Source organism: Tenrec ecaudatus, chromosome 9 (genome assembly GCF_050624435.1).
Source record: "Tenrec ecaudatus isolate mTenEca1 chromosome 9, mTenEca1.hap1, whole genome shotgun sequence".
Classification (NCBI taxonomy): domain Eukaryota; kingdom Metazoa; phylum Chordata; class Mammalia; order Afrosoricida; family Tenrecidae; genus Tenrec; species Tenrec ecaudatus.
In genome coordinates, this window is record NC_134538.1 from 28,625,515 (window position 1) to 28,651,905 (window position 26,391).

At 41.5% G+C, this 26,391-nt stretch overlaps 1 protein-coding gene across 3 annotated transcripts in view; it reads left to right on the forward strand.

The window, feature by feature from the left end:
* LRRK1 (leucine rich repeat kinase 1) overlaps window positions 1-26,391 on the forward strand; it is a 222,323-nt gene that overhangs the window by 85,073 nt on the left and 110,859 nt on the right. For all 3 annotated transcript variants that reach the window (XM_075557945.1, XM_075557946.1, XM_075557947.1), the window contains one exon: window positions 25,390-25,616. In XM_075557945.1, coding sequence (XP_075414060.1) covers window positions 25,390-25,616 — 227 coding nt within the window. The remainder of the gene's footprint in view (window positions 1-25,389; window positions 25,617-26,391) is intronic.

Below are 26,391 nucleotides of genomic sequence, written 5' to 3' on the forward strand. Positions count from 1 at the left end.
CTGAGCCCATCGTGGCAGCCACTGCGTCAGTCCATCTGGGTTAGGGTCTTCTTTTGCCCTAAGCCTCACTTTGCCAAGTATGACGTCCTTTTCCAGGGGCAGGTCCAAAGTCCATGAGCTGAAGTTTTGCAGTACTAGCAGTTTTGAATGCAGTACTAGCAGTTTTAGAATGAAGTTTTGCATTCTAGCAGTACTTCTAAGACAACTCTGTTGGTATTTTTAAAAGTTATTTTTAAATAACTCATTTTTGGGGGGGGGGCTCTGATAGCTCTTATAACAATCCATACATCAGTTGCATCAAGCACAATTGTACATATTTGCCATCATCCTTTTCAAAACATTTTCTTTCTACTTGAGCCCTTGGTATCAACTCCTCTTTTCTCCCACCCTCTTACCCTCATTACCCTTTGATAAATTATTATTTTCATATCTTACACCATCCGCTGTCTCCCTTCAATCATGTTTCTCTTGTTTGACCCCCTGGGGGGGGGGGTTAAGCATCAATCATTGTGATCGCTTCCCCTTTTATCTCCCTTCTCCCCCCACCTTCTCCCTATCCTCATGGTATTGCTACTACCATTATTCTTTCTGGGGGTTTGTCTGTCCTGGAGTCCATGTGTCGAGAGCTCTTATCTAGACCAGTGTACATGCTCTGGTCTAGCCGGATTTGAAAGGTAGAACTGGGTTCATGATAGTGGAGCAGGGAGGGCGGACATTAAAGAACTAGAGGAATGTTGTATGTTTCCTCAGTGCTACACTGCATTCTCGCTTGTCTGGCCCTTCCTGTGACCCTTCCATGAAGGGATATCCAATTGTCTATAGTTGGACTTAAAGTCTTCACTCAGACTCCCCTCATTCAAATCAATATGATTGGGTTATAGGTCTATGTGCATATATTTATATGTTGAGTATCAAGTTAGCAGATGGATATTGGGCCTCTGCTCAAGTCCCCCCTCAATACAAGAACACTTTGTTCTAATAACCTGGCATTCTGTGACACTCACCTTCCCAACGTGATCACTGAAGATAAAATTGGTATATAAGCAAATGTGGTAAAAAAAAAAATGATGATGGTGCCCAGCTGTTACAAAATATAGTGTCTGGGGGTCCTAAAGGTTTGAAGTTAAACAAGCAACCATCTAGCAGGAAAGCAACAACGCCCACATGGAAAAAGCACACCAGCCTGTGTGATCATGAGGTGTCGATGGGATCAGGTATCAGGCATCAGAAGACCCAAATCTATTTGTTCTTCTGACAGTCCATGGTACATCAGTATTCTTAACCAACACCATAATTCAAGTGCATCAACTCTTCGGTGTTCCTTGCTCATTATTCAGCTTTCACGTGCATATGAGGCAATTAAAAGTACAGTGACGGGTCAGACACATCTTAGTCCACACAGTGGCATCTTTGTCTTTAACACTCTAATGAGATCTTGGGGAGTCTATTTTCCCAGTGCAATACATCCTTTGATTTCTTGACTGCTGCTTCCATACGCATTGACTATATAACCGGGTACAATGAAATCCTTTACAATTGCAGTCTTTTCTCCATTTATGATGATGTTGGCTATTGTCCAGTTGTGAACATTTTCGTTGTTTTTTTTTACATTGAGATGTAATCCATAGAAAGAAATGCTTTGAAAATGATGATGGCAGCATATGCACAAATGTGTTTGACACAATGCATGAATGTATGGATTGTGATGTGAGATGTAAGAGCCCCCAATAAAAGTCTTTAATAAAAAATGTTTTCAAGAAAAGAAAAAGAGTTTTGATCTTTATCAATAAGTGCTTCAAGTCCCCTTCATGTTCAGTAGCAAGGTAGTATTATCTGCATATTATAGTTGTTAATGAGGTTCAATTCTGATGCCTTTTTGATCTCATGTAGTACAGCTTCTTGGATTATTTGCTGTGCATACAGATTAATTCCATATGATGCAATATATGACTCTAACATATGCCTTTCCTGATCTTAAGCTATACAGTATCCTCTTGTTGAGTTTAAACTGCTACATATATGCCGGTTCCATGTATCACAAAATTAGGGTTCTGGATGCTCATTGGCTGTGTTTGTGCTTGCTTTCTTCTTCTTGCTCTTTCAGTTGTTTTAGTGGTGTCTTTGTTCCTCCTGTGTCTGTGTTTCTAGGGCGGCTTTCATCTTATTGTTTTCTGGGTGCTGTCACTCCCCTCTGATGCTCTCAGGTCTGCCTGCCATTGTTCGTTCTCCATCCATAGTGATCCAGTTAACAGTTTTTGTAATGCTGGTCTTGTTTTATGAACTCCTTTAGTTGTTTTGTGTCTGGAAATATCTTTATTTTTCCCTCATTTTATTTCTGATCAGTGTATGCTTAAGGTTTTTGTAATTCCTTTTCTGATTCCTTGAGTCAAATTTTGTTCATTTTCAGGCACTTTTATAATTTTTACTTGTTGATTACATTGTTTCAATTTCTCTATGTGCTACCTATTTGCGCTGGCTTTCTCTGTTAAAACTGAAAGTATATATAAAGAGACTTTGGAAAATTAATTGAAAAATATGGAATTTAGAGATAATGAAATTTTGCCATGAACTTTTTAAAGTTCCCTCATACATATGTGTACACATATGTAACTTTATTCTGTATGCACATGTATTTATTCTAGTTTGGTTGATTTTATTTAGTTCTCCTTATATTTCTGCAAAATTTTCCATTGTATTCCTGATTTATGGCTTTTAAAACCAATGAATGCCTTTTGTAGATAAAATAACCAGTTTAGTTTATTGATGCTTCTGTTTTTAATATTGCCACACTATAGGACAGTGTGCATTTTTGTTCTTTGCTCAATTTTGTAGAGGTTTTCCAGCCCTTCATTTACCATTTTTCTTGGTCTCTTTATCTTTGGTATGTTTCTTGTTGATAATGTAGCCTTTGAAAGAAGAATTCATCCAATGCTCATTTTTATGGTATGTAGTTTATTCTTTCCATCTGATTCCTTTCTATTTATTGCTCTTTTCTTTCTGCCCACTCCTTATGGCTTCCTAGTTTCTGAAGAATACAGATAATCTATTTTTCTGTACATTATCGCCTCTCTGTGCTTTGGTTTGTCTTCCCAATTATAAAGCAGGGATAATTATAGAATCTACCACGAAAAACACCGATTGACTAGCCTAGGTATTTTCACACAGTGCATGCACAATAAATAAGAGTTAATCTCAACATTAGTTAACATGGTTATCCTTATTACTGCAAAACGAAATGATAATCATCTAACTCTAATATTTAGATGGTACTTGGTATTTTACCCCGCATTTAAAAATAATATTCAATTCTCCAAACATTTAGTGAGAACCACAAGGACTACAATGTGTTTTGTAGATGAAAGTATTGTGGCTCAGGGGCATTATGCTGCATGCTCAACGATAACAAATTCTGAACAGTGAGGCTGAGACCTGAATCCCAGCCCCTTGTCTTCATTTGTAGACCGCCGTCCTGCCTCCAATTAAGATCAGTGGCTCTTACATTTGGCTTCACATTTGAATCCCCATGCCACACCCCATGCCAATTAAACCTACATCTGTGTGGGTGGAACTCAGACAACAGTGGTTGTTAAAATTCTCTAGGTAATTCCATTGGGTGTCCAATGTTGAGAAACTGTGACTTTAGGGTTTTGTTTTGTTTTGTTTTCAACTTAAAATGAATACTTTTTGCAGAAAGGCTGGCATCCATGTCTGTGGTCTGTTCTGCGTGGTAGCACCTCTTTATGTCTGTAAAGGTAGACATAGTACATGAAAGTGGTTTTGGAGTTCACAGGTGAAAAGACAATAGGGTTTTTTTTTCCCTTCTCCATGATTCCTCCTAGCAGCAACAGATGAGGAAATGAAATTAAAGAACAGCGTGCGTCATAAAGATTCTTTGGGTTTTCCCAAAGCAGCCAATATTTTATAATTATTCAAGTGAATTTCAAAGCCAAGGCCCTTAAATTAAGTGTGGTTCACTGAACTGTGATCTTAAATCTGTGGCTACACTAGGGCTCCTTCTGTGCTATCCCCAAAGAGAGAGGTATAGCCCGGAGGAGTCCATCAGCCAAGAAAGATGACTCAGCAACCAGAGGTAAGGGCTCCTACCTGTTCAGGTGTCCAGTGGGAGCAGACTGACATTTTTGGTTCTAGGTATGAAATATTGGTAGGTTTTAAAAGTTCTTTGCTGATAAATATGTATAGCCTCAAAACTCCCCTAGTGTTGATGCTTGTCAGTAACCTTGCTGAATTCATACTACTACGACAGTAGTTGTGTGGCAGGTAGTCTCTCCTGCTGATTCAGCGCCTATGGTCACTGCCACACACTGTTAATCAGCGCTTGTCAATCACTCATAAGTCGTGTACAACCTTAATCTGTATTTTTAAAGTACAACTCCCGCCATCTGGGAAGTTCCAGCTGATCCAGTAGAGCATCCCTCCTGTCCATCTGTGTGTCTAAGGATCCACCTGATTTCTCAGGCTGCACAAATCTCCTCATGCCAGCAAAACAGAGAACTGCTAAGAAGACCGGAGCTGTATTATAAGGCTTTTTCTTTTATAATTGACTTTATTTTTGTTTTACTTCAACTTTTTGTTATTGTGGTTTGGGTGAAAGTTTATGGAGCAGATCAGTTGTCCTTCCAATAATCCACAGCCATTGACACAGCCCAAAGACTGAATCCTTGAGTTTTTTGGTTTAGGGAGAAGGAAAATTCAAGAGGTCACATTACATGATCCTAGAGCATGTAAACACACTCCTTTGAAAAATAAAAGTGAAACAAAGTAAGACATGGTAGAGGTGTTTTCCTTAAGGGCTTGTGCCCTGCCTGTCTCTTCGAAGGTGCCCAACTCCTATACTTTGTCCTTTAATGAGAGGGCTTGAGTTCATGGTTAACCTTCTGCCAATATTCACTTTTGTTGCCATGAGAAATATTGCGTTGAGGCTGCCAACCCAGTAAGTGCAGGAAAACTTAGAAGTTCAGGAAAGAAAAGCCAGATCAGATCCTCAAAGTGCCACCACGTTGCCCTCATTCCGTAGTTCAGCCCCAGGTGCAATCCCTGGACTAGTTGGAATGTTGAGAGTAGACTAGAGTTTAAGTCACTTTTGAAACAACCCAACAGGGAAAGTACTAATTTCCTTTTGAAGCTCTCCCCACACCACCACCAAAACGAACAAACCCCCTGCCATCAAGTCAGTTCTGACTCATGGGGACCCCATACGGCATCATAGAATTTTGCCCCTTTGGCCTTCCAAGACACTAAATCTTTTACCAGCACACAAAAAACTTTATCTTTTTCTCATGTAGTTGCTGTTAGGTCTGAACTCATTAGCAGCTCAACAAATAATCTACTACACCATCAGGGCTCTTGTAAGTCTCCCTGAAATCAGACGGCCTCCTCTTTCTCCCAGTGAGTGGTGGGTTCAAACTGCTGAGCTTGTGGTTAGTGGGTTGGCAGGTCAGTGCGTAGCTCCCTGAGCCACCAGGGTTTCCTGAAACGCCCATAATAAATGAAAATCTGGAGACTGGCCTAAAGAAAGAGGAATATTATTATTTTTACCTTTTAGATGAGCTCTATTTATATGGCTTGAAATGCATCCTGGTGGCACAGTAATCATGAGTTGGGCTCCTAACTGCAAGACGAGCCATTGACACCACCAGCAGCTTCTAGAAAGCTGAGTTTTCTACTCCCTTGCAGGGTTACAACTGTAGAACCACACCATCCCATTGTATTGCTCTGAGTTAGCATTGTGTCATAGCAGTGAGCTCCATTTTTTTTTGTTTATGTGGATTGAAGTTGCTGATGATTCAACATTCAAGCCCCTGTGGTTGTCTTCGTTTCCTAGTACTGCTGTAACAAGAAGTCGAGTCACTTTAAAGAGCATGAACCTGTTTTTTCACAATTCAGAAAGACAGCACTGATTCTATGTCAACTCCAGGGAAAGATGCGTGTGTTTTCTAGCATTCCCACGTTCCTTTATGATCTTTCAGGGGCATGTATCTATCTTGGCATGGAGTAAATCAAAGAGTGCAGAATTCTTCCGGGAAGAGTGAGACAGGAGGATACATTGAAAAATAATAGTGTCAATTTGGTGATTTTTTTTTAGATTTCTGTGATTCTGTAGCAATATCTTTTGACTTATTTTCTTATAACCAGAAATAAATTAATATATTTAAATATTAGACAAAGTATGCTATATAGTTATATAGAGTAAAATATAAATTTCAAGACACACACAAAAACAATTTTTAAAAAGTCAATGTAAAATATTTGAAAAAAAACTGACAAAAACTTAAATCCAAAATAGATCATTGATACAATTGTATGTCAGTCAGTAATTTCCTCTAATTCAGTATTTATAGAGAATCTACTGGACACCAGGGACTGGGCAGTGATCAAGTCAAACCCTGATTCCACTGTTAGTCACACTGCTCACAGGGAGAAGTCACAGCCCATTCACATTTTTTAAACCACAGTCAATCGTAGCACAGAAACACACTAGCATTTTAGGAAATTCAAATGACTTGAAAGCCCTGCCACACAGCCTATTAAACTTAGCACAAATAATATAAATGCTGGCACTGGAAATTGGTACCATATGTACGGAAAATAATTGACACCAGGTGAGAAAAGCTGTAAAACTATTTTCTCCCCGTGAACTGTTCTGAATTTGGTATTTGCTTCCTGAAAGAGATTCCTAACACATAATTCAAAAGGAGGAAGAGTAACGTAGAAGTGGTTAAAGCACTGCTATTTGTAAAAAGAAGAAAGGGAGAATGAAACGCAAATAACCAGCCTCTGAGAAACTAGCCATCCCACCCAGGCTAGGCCAGCAAGGCAGGATCCACTATTCCTAAGTTCTTTTCCTAAGAACTCCTCCCACTACTATTCCTCTACTCCAAAACACCCTTCGAATTCCAGCCCCACACCGCATACTCAGGAAAGTCTCCCATAACCCACAGGTCAGCCCCCACAGGAAGTATCAGAGCACCCTGTTCATTTTATTCATAGCACTTCACCCAGTTTGGAGTTCTTTATTTAGATGTTGTGTTTAATGACCCCACTTGACTGGAAGCTCTTTAAAAGCAGAGGCCTTGCCTGAGTTTTCTAATGCTGCACTTGCTTGTCAGCAAGGCCCAGGAACAACGTGGATGGATGGGTACGTGGATGAATAGATGGACAACTGATTAGTTGGATGGATAAATGGAAGAGAGGAAGTGAGAAAGAGAAGGATGGAAGAAACTTTACTTAAATGAATGGATGGATGGGTGGATGGATAGATGATGGACGAATGGCAGATGGCAGAAAAGTTTATTCTATGTAAAGGTAGGTAGCTTAGTTAACTACAGGCATATATTCTCTCTCTCTCTGAAATAGCTATTTGTGAAATTACTGTATTAGAAATTAATGATGCATAGTGCTACAGGGGAGAACACACTGGAGACACAGTGCGGGAATTGTGCTTAATCTGACTCCATCACACCAGGGTGAAACACTAAGGGCGTGCAACAGAGCAGCAAGGGGAGCAAAGCAATGAAGTCCCTGGGGAATACCAAAAGTAGGCTTTGGGGTCAGAGTGTGGCACAGCATCAGACTAAACTGGAAAACACTTATATAGGTCAACAAACAGACCTTGAACTATTTATAAGCTTTTCCTTTTTTTTGTTGATTTTTTGTTGCTGTTTTGTTTTTTCTTTTATTGTTTTGTTTTGTTCTGTCTTATTTTTGTGCTTATTACTGTCTCTGCATGTCTAGCTAGATAAAATAGGCAGGATAAACAATCTAGAGATGAAAACAACAGGACTGATCGTTCCAGGGGACATGGGAGAGAAGGTGGGGGAAAAGAAGTGGGTGTTAACAAGTCCAGGGACAAGGAAACAACAAGTGATCTAAAATCAATGGAGAGGAGGGCATGGGATGCCTGGTAGAGCTTGACCAAGGGCAATGTAACTGAGAGGAATTACTGAAACCCAAATGAGGGCCAAGCATGATAGTGAGACAAGAGGAAGTAAAAGGAAATAGAGGAAAGAACTAGGAGGCAAAGGGCATTTATGGAGGTCTAAATACAGGCATGTACATATGTAAACATATTTATATATAATGATAGGGAAATAGATCTATATACATATATTTATATGTTTAGTGTTAAGGTAGCAGATGGACATTGGGCCTCTACTCAAATACACCCTCAATGCAAAAACACTTTGTTCTAATAATCTGGCATTTTGTGATGCTCACTCTCCCGACAAGATCACTGAAGACAAAAAGGATGCATAAGCAAATGTGATGAAGAGAGCTGATGGTGCCTGCCTATAAAAAGATGTATCGTCTGGGGTCTTAAAGATTTGAACATAAACAAGGGGCCATCTACCTCAGAAGCAACAAAGTCCACATGGAAGAAGCACACCAGCCTGCGTGATCATGAGGTGTCAATGGGATCAGATATCAGGCATCAAAGACCCACAACAAAAATCATATCATTGTGAATGAGGGGGAGTGCAGAGTGGAGACCCAAAGCCCATCTGTACACAATTGGACATCCCCTTACAGAAGGGTCACAAGGAGGAAATGAGCCAGTCAGGGTGCAAAATAGCACCATTGAAACATACAACTTTCCTCTAGTTCTTTAATGCTTCCTCCCTCCCACTATCATGACCACAATTCTACCTCACAAATCTGTGTAGACCAGAGCATGTACACGGGTACAGATAAGAGCTGAAAACACAGGGATTCCAGGACTGCAGGACAGATAAGCCCCTCAGGACCAATATTGAGAGTATCAATACCAGGACAGGAAGGGGAAGGTGGGGACAAAAATGGAGAACTGATTACAATGATCTGCATATAACCCCCACCCAGGAGGAAGAACAACAGAAAAGTGGGTGAAGGGAAAAATCGGTCAGTGTAAGACATGGGGGGAAATTATAAATTCTCAAGGGTTCATGAGAGGGGAATGAAAGGGGAGGAGGAAATGAGCTGATACTAAGGGCTCAAGTAGAAAGAAAAAGTTTTGAAAATGATGATGGCAGCAAATGTGCTTGACACAATGGATGTATGTATGGATTGTGATAAGAGCTGTAGGAGCCCCAGTAAAATGATTTTTTAAAATAAAGAAAGAAATTAGTGATGCACTTTTGTTGTAAGCTTCCTGTTTTCATTTTATTTTTAATTCTCAATTGATTAAATTTGTTTTCTCAAAGACTCTCAAGTTAGTTTTATTTGTCCACTCTCTTTTTACTTCATCTTTTACTTCACTCAACACTGAGTCTCCAGGGTTGTCCCCCATAGGGCCATGGGTCAGCGAGGTTTTAACTTAATTACATCGGCCATACTAGACCTTACAATACTCTCTGATATAAGGTTTTCATACCCCTTGACTTAATCCATGTGGAGACCTGCAAATGGATTATGGGCTTTCCCTGTAATCCATAACCTTCAGTTTTATTCTTATTCTAATTAGTTTTTATTCTTCTACTTTCTTTTAGCTCTCCCCTTTGATAGGGGTTAGTCTGACCAAGCTCAGTGCCATCAAGTCAGCACTGACTCATAGCAATCCTATAGGACAGGGTAGAACTGCCCCTGAGGGCTTCAGAGACTGGAACTCTTAATGGGAGTAGAAAGCTTCATCCAGCAGAGTTGCTGATGATTTTGAACTTCTAACCTTGAGGTTAGCAGCCCAATGAGTAACCACTATGCCAGACATATCACTTTCTTTTTGTAGTGAGGTTGTTCAAAGTTGTGGATTTTCATTACATGTGTTTTTGTGGTTTTTAGAAATGTATATTGTTATTATATGTTATATGTTATATTATGTATTCTCTCCTGCCCAAGTATAACTTAAAAGATTATAGTTTAATGTCCAACAATGTGGATACTTTCTAAGTCTATTTTCATCATTTGCCTTTGTGACACAATTAACTACTTATCATGTAGAAAGCTGGCAGTTCAAACAAACTCACCCAGAGGTGCCTCAGAAGACAGGCCTGGCAATCTACATGAAGTTATGGGCTTGGACACTGTGGGGAACAGTTCCACTCTGCAAAAGCTCACCATGAATCAGAATTAACTCAACTGCCAACGACAATAAGAATGTAGCATATAGGGACAGCGGTGGGGGTAAGAGTTGCTATCCAGTCAATTTCGATGCATATTGACTTCATGAATGTCAGAATAGAACTGTGTCCCAATGGTTGAATTAGATCACCAGGACTTTATTCAAGGGTGCCTTTGGGAGGACCTGAACAATGAAACTTTCAGTGTGATATATAGGAAGCTTACTTTCTCTATTTATTTTTCCTTTATACTTTAGGATTTATCCATTTAGATGGATGCCTCCTATATATATTTGAAAACTAAATTTATTTCTTGTCCCCAATATTTGGTAGTCACCCATATTTATTGTAGTATGTTTCTTTGTAAGTCTCCTATCTCTTTTTGTATATTTGATCTATCATAAATATTCTAACAATATTTTTCTTATGTTTTCATCTTGGCATTGTGTCTGTGCTCAGAACATAAGGGTTTAGCATTGTTTTCAAATGCCATTCTTTCGTTGCTCTTGTTCATCACTGCTTTTTAGCGATACATAGTACTCCATTGTATGTATATACCACAATTTTTTAATCCAATTATCAGTTGATGGAAATCTGGGCTGCTTCCAACTCCTTGCAATTGTGAACTCTGCCGCAATGAACATCAGAGCACAGATGTCTGGCCTTGGTCTGTTTCTTCTCCTCTTCTGGATATATGCCCAGTAGGGGGATTGCTGGGTCGTATGGTAACTCAATTACCATCTATTTTAGATATTGCCAGATCGATTTCCATAGTGGTCGTACATACTTACAAGTATGAGAGTCCCTGTCTCCCCAAAGCCCCTCTAACACTTATTGCTTTCTGATTTTTTGAATTGGGCTACCTTTGAGGGTGTTAGGTGATACCTCATTGTTGTTTCAATTTGCATTTTTCTTATGGCTAAAGATCGGGAACATTTTCTCATATGTTTGTTGGCCATTAGGATTTCTGCCCCTGTGAAACTTCTGTTCAGGTCCTTTGCCCACCTTCTCAGTGGGCAATTAGGTTGTTTTTTTTTCTTTTTGGAAGCTAGCAGAGTGTTGTAGATTTTATTAATAAGGCCTTTGTCTGATGCATCATTGCTACAGATGTTTTCCCAGTCCATGAATTCTCTTTTTCTCTTGGTGAATTCTTTCAATTTTCACAGGTGCTTTATCTTCAGTATATCCCATTTGTCAATTTGTGCCTCCTCTGTGTTTGTGTCCTTCCCTATTTCTGATAGCCTATGCATTCCCTGTTCCAAAGTTCTCAAGTTGGTCCCAATTCTCTCATTGATGGCCCTAATAATTTGGGGTTTAACTTCAAGGTCTGTGATCCACCTTGAGTTTATCCTTGTGCATGGAGTGAGATAAGGGTCTTGCTTCATTTTTCTGCAGGTAAATATCCATTTTTTCCAGCACCACTTGTTAAAGAGTGCATCTGCTTCCCATTTGATATTTTTGGGGCCTGTATCAAAGATCAGTTGTCTGTATAATGATTATTTTATTTCTGGGCTTTCAGTTCTTTTCCATTGGTCTGAGTATCTGTCATTGTACCAATAACATGCAGTTTTGAGAACTGTGGCTGTACAGTATGTGCTAAAGTCAGGTAAAGCAAGCCCTCCCACGGTGTCCTTCTTCTTGAGGAGTTCTCTGCTAATTCTGGGCTTCTTCCCTCTCCATATGAAGTTGATAATCAGTTTTCCAGTTTCTTCAAGAAAGATGATGGTAATTGTATTGGGATTGCATTAAAGTAATATAGTGCCTTTGGCAGAACTGACATCTTGACTATATTGAGTCTTCCAATCCACGAGCATGGGATATTCTTCCACTTGTTGAGGTCACTCTTGGTGTCTTGTAATAGTATTCTGTAGTTTTCGCCATATAGATCTTTTGTTCTTTTAGTCAATTATATCCCTAGATATTTCAATTTGTGCTTGGCTATTGTGAAGGATACCACATTTTTTATCTTCTCTCCTGTGGTCTTATCTAACGTGTATAACAGTCCGATGGACTTCTGTTTGTTGATCTTGTATCCTGCCACTCTGCCAAACTCCTCTATTGCTTCCAGTACTCCCCTTGTAGAACTTTTGGGATATTCCATATACAAAATCATATCATCTGCAAATAACGATAGTAGGATTAACTGAAGGGCAGAGGGATAAATGGCTCGGTGAGCCTCGCCTTGCTTGTTCTGTGCCTCAGTTTAAAGGGGTACACTACCTGTGGGATGCCTAGCCTGTGGACTGTGTCGCTGTAAGTTGAGGTCCCTTTAAGCCCACACGATTGGAAGGTTCGTCTCTGGAGCTGGGGACCGACAGTTGATGACAGTTGGTGACCTGCCTTGCTGTTTGCTGCCTGGGTATATATAGCCCAGCTCTCTCTACAGAAGGGGACTGGCAACTGGGGGCTCTCAAACCTTAAAGGACTGCTAGTGTCTCACTGCTTTATAATTTAACTGTTAATTTCTTGTATTATCTATCTTTATGTAATTTAACGATTCATTTCTTATATTATATATCTATCTTTATAAATATATTTTTGTATAAATATAATTACTAGCAATCTGGTCTTGTCTCTCTAGAGAACCCTGTCCAACACTCGGCTTTCTTCCTACACTCGGCATCATTGCATCTGTTTCGTGAGCTGGAGGAAGACTTTGTGGATTGGTGTTGGACATATGGGTTAATGTTGGACTTGTGGACTTGGGCAGCACTGGGTTGGGATGTTTTTTTGATGTGCACTTAACCTTTATATAAAACTCTCTCTTATACCTGAGCTTCTGTGGATTTGTTTCTCTAAAGTACAAAGACTAATACATGTCATATCATTCCAGAGTTCAATCATGTCCAACAGAATTATACATTTGCTACCACAATCAGTTTCCAAACATTTCTTATCTACTCCTTGACATCATCTCCCCTCCCCAACCACCATCACCACTGTATCCCCTTCCCCCAAATCCCTTATTCTACTTGCTATCTCTATAGGTTCATCACATTACTAATATGAAACATATAACGCAACTTCAGGAGGGTGACTCCTAATGCCCTAACTCCTCTGAGATACTCTTAATATGCACAAACACCAGACAAAGCAATGCAAACCAAAAATACAGAAAATTTTGGAAACCAGATCAGGCCCAGCATGCATCATAGGGTGATCTGCTGACAAAGTTTTAACTGTTCAAGTAAAATTTATGCCTTTGAACTTCTCTACTTAGCTCTCTAATGCCCTCTGTTTAGTAACCACTTTCCTCCTATTCCTCAATTGTGGGTAGAAGGAATTCACCAGGGGCTTATTTCCTATGTAGTTCCACAATGAATCTTAGACTTCTATCACCCATAGCCTTTTGCAAATGAGATTCTCAAGACTGATCCAAATCCCTCCTTCAACTTCGGAATAGATGCTTCACAGTCCTTCAGTGACGGATGATGGTGTATTTCTTCCATGTGTATTTAGTTGGCATCTCATTTCGATGGCTGCTTGTTATGAGACAAGCCTTTAAGACCCCAGATGCTATTCTATCTAATAGCCAGGCACCATCTAAAATCTTCACCACGTTTCACTATCGCACCAGTTGTTTCCATGTTCCCTTCCTGAGGGCGAGTATTGAGAAGGGCCATGATGTAAGAATTAATTGTTCTTAATTTGGAGCTAGGAATTAGAGTAAGTCCCAAACCCATTCCTGGATCTTTTTTGTTGTTGTTCTTTTTATTTATTATTATTTGGGCATTAACATGAATGGCATGTCATTGCATGGTTCAATCATGTCAAGCAGAACTGTACCATCACTCCCATAATCAGTTTCCAAATGTACTATTTCTTCCTGGATTCCTTGGCATCAGCTCCCTTTTACCTCCTGCTCCCTGAAATTCTTGTTCTACTTGCTATCCCTATAGACTCATCAATCCTGGGCTTCTGTGTTACTCTGGGTACTTTAGAGAAACAAATCCACAGAAATTCATATGTATAAGAGAGTTTTATATAAAGGGTAAGTGCACATCAAGAAAATATTCCAACCAAGTGATGTCCAAGCCCATAAGTCCAACATTAACCCATATGTCTGACACTAATCCACAAAGTCCTCCTCCCTCTTACAAAACACACACTATGATACCGGCTGCAGGAAGAAAGCCGAATCAGTGAGTGTGTAAGCATCTCTGCACTGACATGGCTGCTCCAGCACCCAGAGCTGCACTAGGGTAGGTCTATGAGGCTTCTCCTCAGGGATATCTTGCAGAAAGTGAGCCTTGCAAGCTGAAGCAGGGAACTGGCCAAGGCAGCTGCACTCTGGTCTGACCATCACAAAGCAAGAGACCCGAGAACTCGAAAGGTGAAGCTCACTGAGTCATTTATCCCTCCACCCTTAAGTTAACCCCACATGTGTTTATTGGCCAGGTTGGCACAATAAACAACTACCTCAGTTTCCTTTACTGAATAACAGAAAAAAACATATATCACAACTTCAAGAGGGTAACCTCAATGGTATAGCCCCTCTGATATATACCATAATAAGAATAAACAAAAACCATATAAAACAGAATAACCGCCACCAATTTTCTAGAATAATACGTATCTTCATACAACATATAGGGCATTGATGTAGCAAGACCTTATTTGTCCTCCTACCAACAGCTGACCAATCACGTTGCAGCTTACTTCTGCTTTCTCAGACACCATGTCTTTTTTGGCTTTAGCACTCAAGTTCTAGGTGCATCTGAGGTAGAGTACACTTCACCCAGTGTAGTTCTCACTGGAGCCTCATCTGAAACATGCTGTGCACCTTGAAGATCCAGGACTTGGTGTCCCAGTGTACCTTGGTGCCTGGCCTGGGTCTCCAGGATGTATTCAGAAGCCCGGGTCAGTGTGGTCCATCCTGTGCATACCGCCAAAGGCACTCCCCACCCACTATTCCCAGAAGCATTTGCAGGCATTCTCTCCACACCTAGAACCAATAGATATGCCTTTGTGTTCCCCAAGATGTCTTCGCCCCCTCTCCTGCATTGCTCGTCCCATCCATGTCCCCCCTCTCTCTGACAGGATTATCTACCTGTCCAGGGGGACCTCATCAAAGATGTCTATGTCAACTTCTCATTGAACAATCCTCTTTCCACCCCCAAACCCCACCCTTGACCATTAGATGCCCTCCAGCCTGGTGACCTTCAAAATACTTACCTAAAGCAGATGGTGTATGGTTCATTGGCACCATTCAGGCTCTCTACCAGGGTATCCGCCTCCGCAATCAATAGACTGGATACCCTACAAGTCTGAGCTTGTGACCCATTGGACGCTTGTTCCTGTAACAGTGGACTCATACAGTGTTTATCCTTTTTGTGCTTGACTAATTTCGCTCCGCACAATGTCTTCCAGCTCTGTTCACATCTTGAAGTGTTTCATGGATTCCTCACTGTTTTTTAGGCATGGGTAGATATACCAAAGTTTCTTATCAAATCATCTTCTGATGCGAATTTAGACTGTTTCCAACTTTTTGCTATTGTGCACTGTGTTGCAATGCACAAGGGGGTGGGGGAGTGGGAGGCAAACGTCTGTTTGTAATCTGTTTATTTCCTTTGGGCATAAGGCTCAGTTATAGTATTGCTGGATCAAATGGTATTTCAATTGCCATCTGTTTTAGGTATTGCCATATCGCCTTCCATGGTGGTTTCACATATTTACAAGCCCACCAGCAGTGGATAAGAGTTCTGATCTCATCAAACCCTCCCCATCATTTGTTGCTCTCAGTTGTTTTTTCAAATTGTGCTACAGTTGAGCGTGTTAGTGGTATCTCATGTTTGTTTTGACTTGAATTTCCTAGGTGGCTAGTTCACTCGTTCATGTGTTTTTTAGCCAGTGAAGTGTCATCCTTTGTGAATTATCTGTTCAAGTCCTTTGCCTGCCTTCTCAGTGGATTATTTGTTTTTTTCTTGTTGTAGACTTTTAAGATGCTGTAGATTTTAGTAATTAGTCCTTTGTCTGTTGTGTCATTACTAAATATCTTTTCCCAGTTGGTGAGCTTTCTTTTTGCTCTTTTAATGAAGTCTTTAGATGTATATGAGTGTTTTGTTTTTAATAGGTCCCACTCATCTATTTTGTCTTTCATGGAGTGTGTTTCCTTTGCTATTTCTGATAGCTAGTGTGTTCCCTGAACTAGGGCACTTAGATTTGTCCCAATTTTCACATCAATGGTTCTGATAGCTTTGGGTTTGACATTCTAGTCTTTGATCCACTTTAAGTTAGTTTTTGTGCATGGGTGAGCTATAGTTGACCCATTTTTAATTTATTCAAGTTTATAAGGTTTTCTTTTTGCTTTCTTTTTTATTGAGTTTTTTATCTTTTTTCCTTTGTTATTCTTGTTATTTTTGTTTTTTAATGTTTTTCTGTATATGAAATCCAGTGTAGGTAAATCTATAGAGATAATAACTGGATAAAGGATTCCTTGGGATCATGGCACATGAGATTGGGGGAAATGGGGAACATTCTTGTAACAATGAATACAAGAAGGAAGAAGATGTTCTAGAACTGATAGGGTGGTGATTGTATAACTTTCCCTGATGTGACTTAACTATTGAATTGTATGATGTGTTTTTTTAACAAGAAAGAAAGGATGGCTTGCATTAAGGATCTCTCCTGGGGAAGGACAAGGCACAGTGGGTGCTTATTCTGTTGTAGCCTCTGCATGCTGGTTGTCTCCAGAACTGCTGATTTTGGCCAGCTGACCACCTCCAACACATGGTCTCTTCTGGCAGCACAGAGCATTGACAGGTTTGAAGTCTGTCCCCACTTGTTGATAGCAGTGCATAGACCCTCTTCTGAAACCATTATTCTTTTATTAACACCACTCAGCTTATGTAGGGACCATTTTACAGGGCCTCCTGCCCTGGCCATTTCCATTTTTAGGATTTCTCGTGGCATGGTCTCAAGCCTTTAGTGAGTCAGTTCTATTTGGATTGGAGGCTTTGCTTTTGCAACTTCCTTGCCTGTTTGATTGTTTCTATTGCCTCTTCATGTCAGAATGGTTGGTTCAACAAGAAGTTGCCCTCTATCATAGATTCATGAGTAAATTCTAGAACATTCTCTGTTTTCCCCCATTTTAACATGTGTGACTTAAGTAAACAGACATTGACTGTCTTGTACTGTCCCACAGCGGAAGACTTTCCTCTCCCGAAATTTCCAGTCTCCTGAGGTAAAAATTCTCACATTCCCCCATTCTTCAGCCTCTGGGCTCCAGTAATTTATTTTCTGTCTCTTCACTTGCCCATTTTGGCTATTTCCTGTTAGAGGAGTATTACAATATTTGCTCCTTGACCTATTTTATGCAGCATTTTTTTAAGGTTCATCCACAGCATATGTGTGCATACCACATTTTGCTTATGCAGTCATAGTTTGGTGAGTATTTATTATGAATAATACAACCCTTTATCCAACAATATTTTCTTCAACCAAGAAAAATTTAACTGCCATCAAAATATCTCCCAGATACTTTCATCACCAGTGGCTTCAGAAACCACGGGTAAAAAGGACCAGTCGTCTTCCTGGGATGCAGCCTCCACTCCTGAACAAGGGGCTCTTTTATACAGAAGTTTCCCAGACCCTACTTCCTCAAGTAGGCCAATTGCCCTTTAAATACATATGCTCCTTCTTGAAACAATCTTACTCACTACGAGGACTGAAGAGCACAAATTCCCTAAGTCTCCCACAGTGCTTGCTGGGAGAGTAGTCCTTGCTGGTATTTGGCCTAACATTTAAAGCACTCATATTTGCAAATAAACATGAGCACGTTCTCCACATGAGCATGTTCTCCATATGTTTGCCCTGGTGTGAGTGCACTGTTAACTTGATGGGATCTCTGTGACCAACTGTCTTTGATTTTGCAATTCAACATTCGTGGATTGAATTATACAATTTCTGGCTTTTCTCCCTAAGAATTTTGTTTGCTGTGATTCTGCACAGATGATGAACAAATAAGTAACGAGGCCTTTAGGGGTCTGGGCTAAATGTAGATGTCAAGCGTACTGACTTGTGGCTCATATAGTTATGCATACTTCTTCCTTTCTCTCCACTTCTTTGTGAACACTTGGGAACCTTGTGGCTCTTGTGCACAAAAAAGAAAACAACTTTTGCAAATGAAAACTTCCAAACGAACCCAGCCCCTAAACAGATTATTGTGGAGCTAGTTCCATCCCAAGGACAGTTGCAAACTTCCATCCAGCCCAGAAATCATTTCACAAGCATACCTGTAGTCCAACTATTTAATCCAGTTGTTTTCAGACTTCTGCCTTCTGCTGCTGCTTTTAGGATTTGAGTTCATCAAATTTGGGTAAGTGTAAGACCTAGCTCAGTCTAGAAACTTGAGCTATCTGATTTCTCCTCATATCTAGGGAAAGTTGTGGTACCAATAGCCACTCATATCTTTGATTTTCTCCTGATAAAATGATTCTTCCAAAAGCAGTATGCAAAGCGTCTTCGCAAGTGTGCTGAGTAGTTGCTATCATATATTCATCATCCACAAAGTTCAAGCGGCCCAGTGGAGTTATAGAAACCAGATACATAGACACACACCTCTCTCCTGGTAATTGTAAACTCTCTGAGTACTACTAGTTCCATTTGCTGTGCCACCTTTTTTTCATTCAGTGGCTGACACAGAGTCTCCATAGCTGTACTTAAAAATTGCGAAATGCATAGCTGTGATATGATCGAGGCAGATGGCATATGTCTATAACAGGGGGTGATAACAAATATCCTCATTGGGAGAGAAGATTCTGGGATGAAGAAGATGGTTCTTGATCCAGGGATTTCAGGAAGGATTAGGAGAATTTAGCCAGGAGGGAGTAGAGCTATAAATTCTAGGTGGAAGGAAACTGGAACAAGGTGCAAAAACTAGAGATTTGTTTTCCTTCGATGGTGGTCACAGGGCAGGAAGCAAAGACAGGACACTACCTGCAGAATACGAACAAACTATACTAGCCTCCTGACCATCCAATTGCCATCTAATCACAGAATGAGACCCCATATGTGTCGGAATAAAACTGGTGTGCAAGAATTTCAGAAGCAGATACCCAGGTCTTCCTTGTGTGGAATTTCTGAGTAGATTCAAAACGCCCATCTTTCAGTTAACAGTCAAATGTATGAACTATTTGCACCACCCAGGGCCTCAAAGTCCCCCTTTATTTAAGCCTGTTTCTGTTGAATGTATTCTCATTTATGGCTGCCCCATGTATTACAGAGTTAAAACTACTCCAAAGAGTCTCTCTTGAGTACAATCTTACAGAAGCGATCACCAGCTATTTCTTCTGTGTGCCTCTGAATGGGTTAGAACTGCCAAGCTTTAGGTTAGTGGTGGATTCCTGCTATTCATACCACTCAGAAATCTCTACCACATAGAGACCAAAGTTTTACAGAGGCTTTGAAGGGCAGGAGGGGAAGAATAAGGGGAGATCATTATTTAGGAAGCATTGGCCTTCTGTTTATAGTGATGAAGGACTTGGCAATGGGTATCAGTGATGATTACATATCATAACTGATGTAATAGATGTCACTGAATTGCATACAGGAAAGGTGCTGACTTGGCTCATGTTGTGCTATCTTTATTTCTATAACAATTTAAACAATTCATTTAAAAATAGAAGCCAATTCTTGAGTCAGCTTTTACAGAGCTCGCTTAACCCCAGACCCAGTACCAAAGTACCTTTCCATCTTAGCCATAACAAGCCATACCACATAGGTAACGTCTACCACTCCCAGAGTAACCAGGCCACCTACAATAGGATATGACACCCTCTAGGCCCCACCTCTTTATGAATTCTGTGTTCAGCTGTCAATTTCTCCTTGGCCTTGAATCCTCTGCTCCAGGAGTACTTGTGTGCCCCCCGCCACCACAACCGATTTCTTTACTTGGAACACTTACTAGCTCCAGAGGCCACAGAAATGCAAGGAGTGAACCATGACCAGATCAACTTCACTTCAGGCGAGGGGTAGCGTACAGTTGAGAAAATGAGTTGGGGGCAGATGGTGGAGATGTGGGATAGCCAAGGGCAGGAGTTGAGATCTTTGGCTGAAAGCAAGGGCCAGGGCCTAAAAGATTTTGAGGACCTTGATGTTTTAAGATACTAGTCTGGATAGCTGGGATCAACTCAATGGCATTGAAAGAGTCTAGCTAGAGATATGTATAATGGATAGATTAGAGGTTTCAGTGGCTTGATTTTCCTCAATACATGCATTATTAGTGCCTGCTACACTGTAGACACATTGTAGGGTTTTGCGAATAGTTGGATTCTGAGTCTGGGGAGTACTGTAGTGCAGAGGAGGAGGAGGAAGGAGTTTGTGTAGCATAAATAGGAGGAGGGTGGGGGGACTTACATGCAAGCAAGTGTTTGAGCTGAATGGAACCAAAGTCCCTTCCCCACACTCACCCCCAAGGCCCTTCAGGAAGTCATTAAGCCAAACTGTGACCCTGCTCCTCAGGCCGATCGATCGTAGCTATAGCTCTGGGCACAAATTGCACCGAGGAGCTTCCAGGAGGGGAATGACCATTGTCAGCGTAGCAGCAGCACCTAAGCTGATCTGGGAAGGGGGCCAGGATGCTAGGGCATGTCTAGATCATTTGTATCATAATTAATGCATGAGATGGTGACAGGCTGATCCTTTTCTGCTTTGCTGTTTATTTTTGATGGCCATACTGTGTTAGTCTAAGTACATTAGAGAAACAAATCCACAGAAATCCATATGTATGAGAGAGAGTTTTATATAAAGGGTAAGTGCACATCAAGAAAACATCCCAACCCAGCTGCCCAAGCCCACAAGTCCAACTATAGCCAATATGCCCGACACCAATCCACAAAGTCCTCCTCCATCTCACAAAACACACACTATGATGCCGACTGCAGGAGGAAAGCCGAGTCAGTGAACGTGTAAACATCTCAGCACTGCCAGGGGTCTCCACACGGCTGCTCCAGCATGCAGGGCTGCATCAGGGTAGGTCCATGCGGCTTCTCCTCGGGATGTCTTGTAGGAAGTGAGCCTTGCCAGCGGAGGTAAAGAAAACTGGCTAAGGCAGCTGCACCCTGGTCCGACCATCACAAAGCAAGAGACCTGAGAACTAGAAAGGCGAGGCTCACCGAGCCATTTATCTCTCCACCCTTCAGCTAACCTCGTGTGTGTTTATCGGCCAGGTTGGCACAATGAATTTTAACTATATCAGCCATACAGAATTTTATAAGACTTTCAACAGACACCTAAGAATCAAACCAAAACCAGTCTTCTTTATATCTTGCTTTTAGCTGCCATTTTAGTTCAAGATTCAATAATTTTAGTGTTAATTATCCTAGTGGCCATGGAGTATGAGTATAGAGCATCAGATTGAAATGTAGGCTCTTGCCTTAGTGGCCAGCCTGGATGGGCCTCCGAACTCAAGAAAGAAAGGAAATCAAGCCCTAAGTGTTAGTCTTGGTTGACTAGAGAAACAAATCCAGGGACACTTGTGTATGCATAGGAAAGAGCTATATATCAAAGAGTAATTATATATTAAGAAAACATCCCAGCCCAGTTCAGATCAAGTCCATAAGTTCAATATTAGCCCAAAAGTTGAATATTAGCCCATGAATTCCTCTTCAGACTCACGCAATTCATGCAATGATGCCAAATGCTGGAAGATCCCAGGTCGATGGGTGGGAAGTCCTGTGGGTCCAGTGGTGGTGGAAGCATCTCCAGGGCTCTGGATACCCTCAGTGTAGCTCTATGTGGCTTGTCAACAGGAATGCATAACAGAGAGTATGTCCCACCTCCAGGGAGGAAGAGAGAGTCCCAGAATCCTCATGAGAAGACCACACCCACAAGGAGGGATCACCAGACTGTGACCTGATTGACATGCTAGACTGCACCCCTTTATTCTTATTTATCAACTTGACATGAGATTGTGTAACTACCACGGAGGGCTTTCTTTGACTTGGCATTGAAAGGACCCACATGGCAATCTTCCTTCACCTCTTCTTGGATTGGTTCTCTCATACTTCCCCCAAGCACTTCTGAAGAGCATCACTCCCTGGACCCAAGGGAAGCCACTGTCTTTCGTGGGTCCACAAGCCAGAAAGGATCCTGGCTCCAAAGTGACTAGACATTATCTGATCCAGACCCCTTACATAACTGATTAAAAACAAAAATAAGGTGAAGAATGCTGCAATTATGAATTATGGAAAGGTTAGGAAGAACCCTCTGTGGCTAAATTTGAATTAGAAGTTTCTCAATGCATTCTAAATATATAACTGTATCTGATGAAGGGGCCCAGAGCAACAATACCCAATAGCAATATCCATACTTAGTGCCCAAATCTTAGTTTCTAAATATCATTTCCACTAAAGGGAATCAGGCTAATTCCAGGACTGGAACATGGAAATACAAGAGGAGGCTACATATTGTTTTTATCAAGAATTTAAAAAGTACAAGAAACTGCTAGAGATATATCCAAGGAAGACAGAGACCAGCTTGATGGGACTCTTACTGACCAAGTAGGGTACCACTTGAGAATTAAAAAATAATAATTATAATGAATTGTGCTACTTTGAATAAGCAATCTATTGAGCCCATTTTAACACTAAAAAGTAAAGTAACAGATACTTAAAGTAAAGATATTTCTGTAGAGAAAAATTCCCGACAGTAGAAGGAATGATGGTGTTAGAAAACTCATGACTTTGCAACCACCAGAGCCCTGGGGGCACAGAGTTACGTGTTGAGCTGCTGACTGCAAGGTCAACAATTCGAAACTACCAGCCCCTCTGTGTGAGGGAAACCAGCCCGTAACACATCATCACGGGTCTGGTAGGCACAATTGTACAGCAAGCATAAGTAAAGATTATAGTAAAGTCACAGAGAGCATGAGAGATAGAAAGATTGAAATAAGGGAGTCACCTCAGCCTCACTTGGTGGTCCACGTGGAGAGAGATTTATTGCTAAACAAGGCTTATAAATTCTCTGAGGACGTGCAAGCCCCCTAATTACAGGTGAAGACATGCGTCACAGGAAAGGGTTGTTCTCTAGGTAATACAGTAATGGGGGGGGGGGGTGATCTAGGGGAAGGGAATAAGGTATACGTGTGACACAAGATGGGTGGACTCTAGATTCATGATGGTGGCCTAATTTTGGGTGTCACTGAGTAGGTTTGACCTGTTCTCTGGCTCACTATAGAAACCGTTATGAGTATGGTCAAACCTCATCTGCAAGGACCAGACTGATGGCAGCAAGCCTTTAAGGAGAGATAGCCCATTGTCCTTAACAGCAGAGAGTGGGCCCTACTTGTGGTGGGACCAGACAGTAGTCTGGCAACTGACTGCCTTCAGGGAGGTAACTTGAAGATCATATGCCATTAACTGCAAGCAGTGTCCTAAGTCTAACATATATTTGGGGGAGACGACTTGGGAGAATTCTATTTCCCGCAACTCTGCAAGAGAAGGGTGAGACTTTCTATTCCTGTAAAACTTGCCAACTCGGATGTCCACAGGGGTCCTTCCACCCTGTCCTGTAGGGTTGCTATGGGTTGGAACTAGATCAATGGCAGTGAGTTTTGGTTGCAACTACCAATGTACAGATTGATTTAGGCAAGGGACAGCAGTGATGGATACTAAAAACATGGGATGAAACAATGTTGGAAAATGAGATTATCACAAGTTCTTAAGATATTGAACACGATTGCTGATTAATAACAAATGGTAAAATGTCCCTTTACAAAGGCGGTCTCTGACAGACATCACCTTAACCAAGTGGTCAAAGTCACCGCTACCGTTGACAGAACAACCTGCTGTGCCTCTGGATAGAATGTACTCAGAAAGACTGGACATTAGCTTTGTGAGTTTTTGTCAAAGGAGTTCAGCTTCAGAAACTTGCATCTGAACCTTGGGAAACAATTGCATGAATTCAAATTGTGCATTATTCAACAGTACACCTTGACTGACTATTAAAATGCCAACGTCAAAAAGACATTTAAAGACAGGAGGACTCTTCCAGATGAAGAAAAGGGCAGAGACATGACAAAATAATGCAATGTGTAGTTCTCAAGTGGCTCCTGCACCGGGTAACAAAATAGTGACGAAATACAATTCTGGGCACGCTGGAAATATTTGAACCTGGAGTGTAGGTTTAACAGTATTATACCCATGTTGCATTTCCTGAAACTGGTAATTACATGGTTATTCTGTAAAAACAAAATCTTGTTCTTCAGAGATACATGCTGAAGTATTTAGAAATGAAGTATCATGATGTCGGTTCATGTATTTTCAAATGATTTAGCAAAAAGTTTTATAAAAATGTGTTTAAATGTTTTGTGTAGAGAAAGGAAATGTAGTAGCCTGTTAACAGTTTGTGGAACTCGATGAATAGTATATGGTTACTCATGCACTAGTTGAATTTTTCTGCCATTTGGAAATTTTTAAAATACAGAATTGTGGGAGTACACCAGTAAAAATAATGAAATAGCCCCAGAGTTGTTTTTAAAAACTAGCTGAGACTTTATTTTACTAACCCCCAATCTGGTACGCTATTGCCTGTCCCTCTTCACCAGACCAGTGAAGAAATAGTCAGACGTGCCACACAGGCACACAGAGAGAGACAGTCTTGCACCCCTTGGCTCAAATACCAGGGCATTAGCCAACCAGCCTTTCCAAAGGTGGCAGCAGCACCCCTAAGGAAGTGAAGACAAGACACACATCCCCACCTAGTGGCCAGGTCAGGAAGTCCCTCCAACACTGCCAACTTCGAGGGCAAAATTATTCCACTGTTGGCGGTAGGTGTCTTCCCACAGTCTCTGATGAGTTGCTACATGTTCCCATGTGCAAGGCACTCATTTTGTTTAAATTTATGCTCCTTTAATTTTCTAATATGAATTTTCCAAGTTGCTTTGGAAAAACAAACCAAAAAACGGATTTCCTGCCCAAGAAAAGAAAATTTCCCACTGGTGTAGATTTAACCAGATAATTTCTGCTGCTCCCATCACCCGATTGTTGGCAGTCCTCCCAGTACCGCCGTGGGGCCTCCGGGGAACAGCCATAGAAGGAGCCAGGAAACCTAGATAGGGTTCCGGGTCCTCAAGCATCAGCAGCCTCCTCTGCACCATCTCTCCATCTCTGCTGAGATGGAGCACATTTGTACAGGCTCCGTGCTCCCTCCGCAGTCTGGAGGAGGAGGTGCTGAGGCCCTACAGAGATGCCCTGAAAGGCACTGGTGTACCGGAACCTCTTGGGACTCCAACTGGGAGGCACAGAAAGGCTAACATGGGGATAAATCATCGCCCCATTCCTGTCCTACTCCAGCCATCGGCCTACCTCAGTGTGTGCTTTTCCTCAATCTCTAACCCCAGGCGCTCCTTGTGAAATGGTCCCACCTCAAGTTGCCCTGGGTGGACCTCGACTGGCTGATAGACATCTCCTGCCAGATCACAGAGCTGAACCTTTCTGCCAACTGCCTAGCCTCCCTGCCCTCTGTCATCCCCTGGGGACTCATCAATCTCCGGAAGCTGAACCTGGCCGACAACCACCTGGGGGAGCTGCCTTGCGTGCAGTCCTCAGATGAAATCATCTGCTCAAGGTGTGTGGGGTATGATCCTGTGCCGCATCACGACGCTGCCCTCTGACCTACGCTTCCCAATGTTACTTTGTGGTTTTGGAAACAAATATGTCACCAATAGTTAAGGAGTGAGTAGTCCTGGTGGCATTGCTGGGTAAGCACTTGACCTCTAACTGCTAGGTTGGCAGTTCAAACCCAGCAGCCATTCCTTGGGAGAGAGATGATGCTTATATGCTCCTATAAAAATTTTTTACAACCTCAGGAACCCTATAGAGTGTTGCTAAGATTTGGAATCTACTTAATGGTGGTGATTATAATTACAAAAAAATAATTCTGCTGGCCTGTGCGCCAGCTCTTGGGAAACAGCTTCTTGGCGCTTTTTCAAGTGATCACGGAGAGATCTGGGAAGATGTTACTCAGGCCGCTGGTTTGTACTGTTTCCTTGCAGCCAAGTGGACTAGCCTTACCCAAGATGCCATGTCTGGGTCTGCACACAGAAATCACAGGAGACCTGGAAGCGGCCTGGGCCAGGGAGCAGGGGCCTGGAGGCATCTTCTTGTATGCCACCTCCAGGGAAAAGTGCCAAGATGGGAAAGAAAAAGGGATAGTTCTGCTGGAACAGACAAGGTGGAGATCTCCGGCCTTTTCCCAGGAAACCTTGAGAAGAAACTCAAGGCTGTAGGGGAGAGGTGGAGACCCTACACTCATTGGTGTGTGTGTGTGTGTGTGTGTGTGTGTGTGTGTGTACACACACCTACCCACACACACGCCCACACACATGTAATAAGTGCATAGA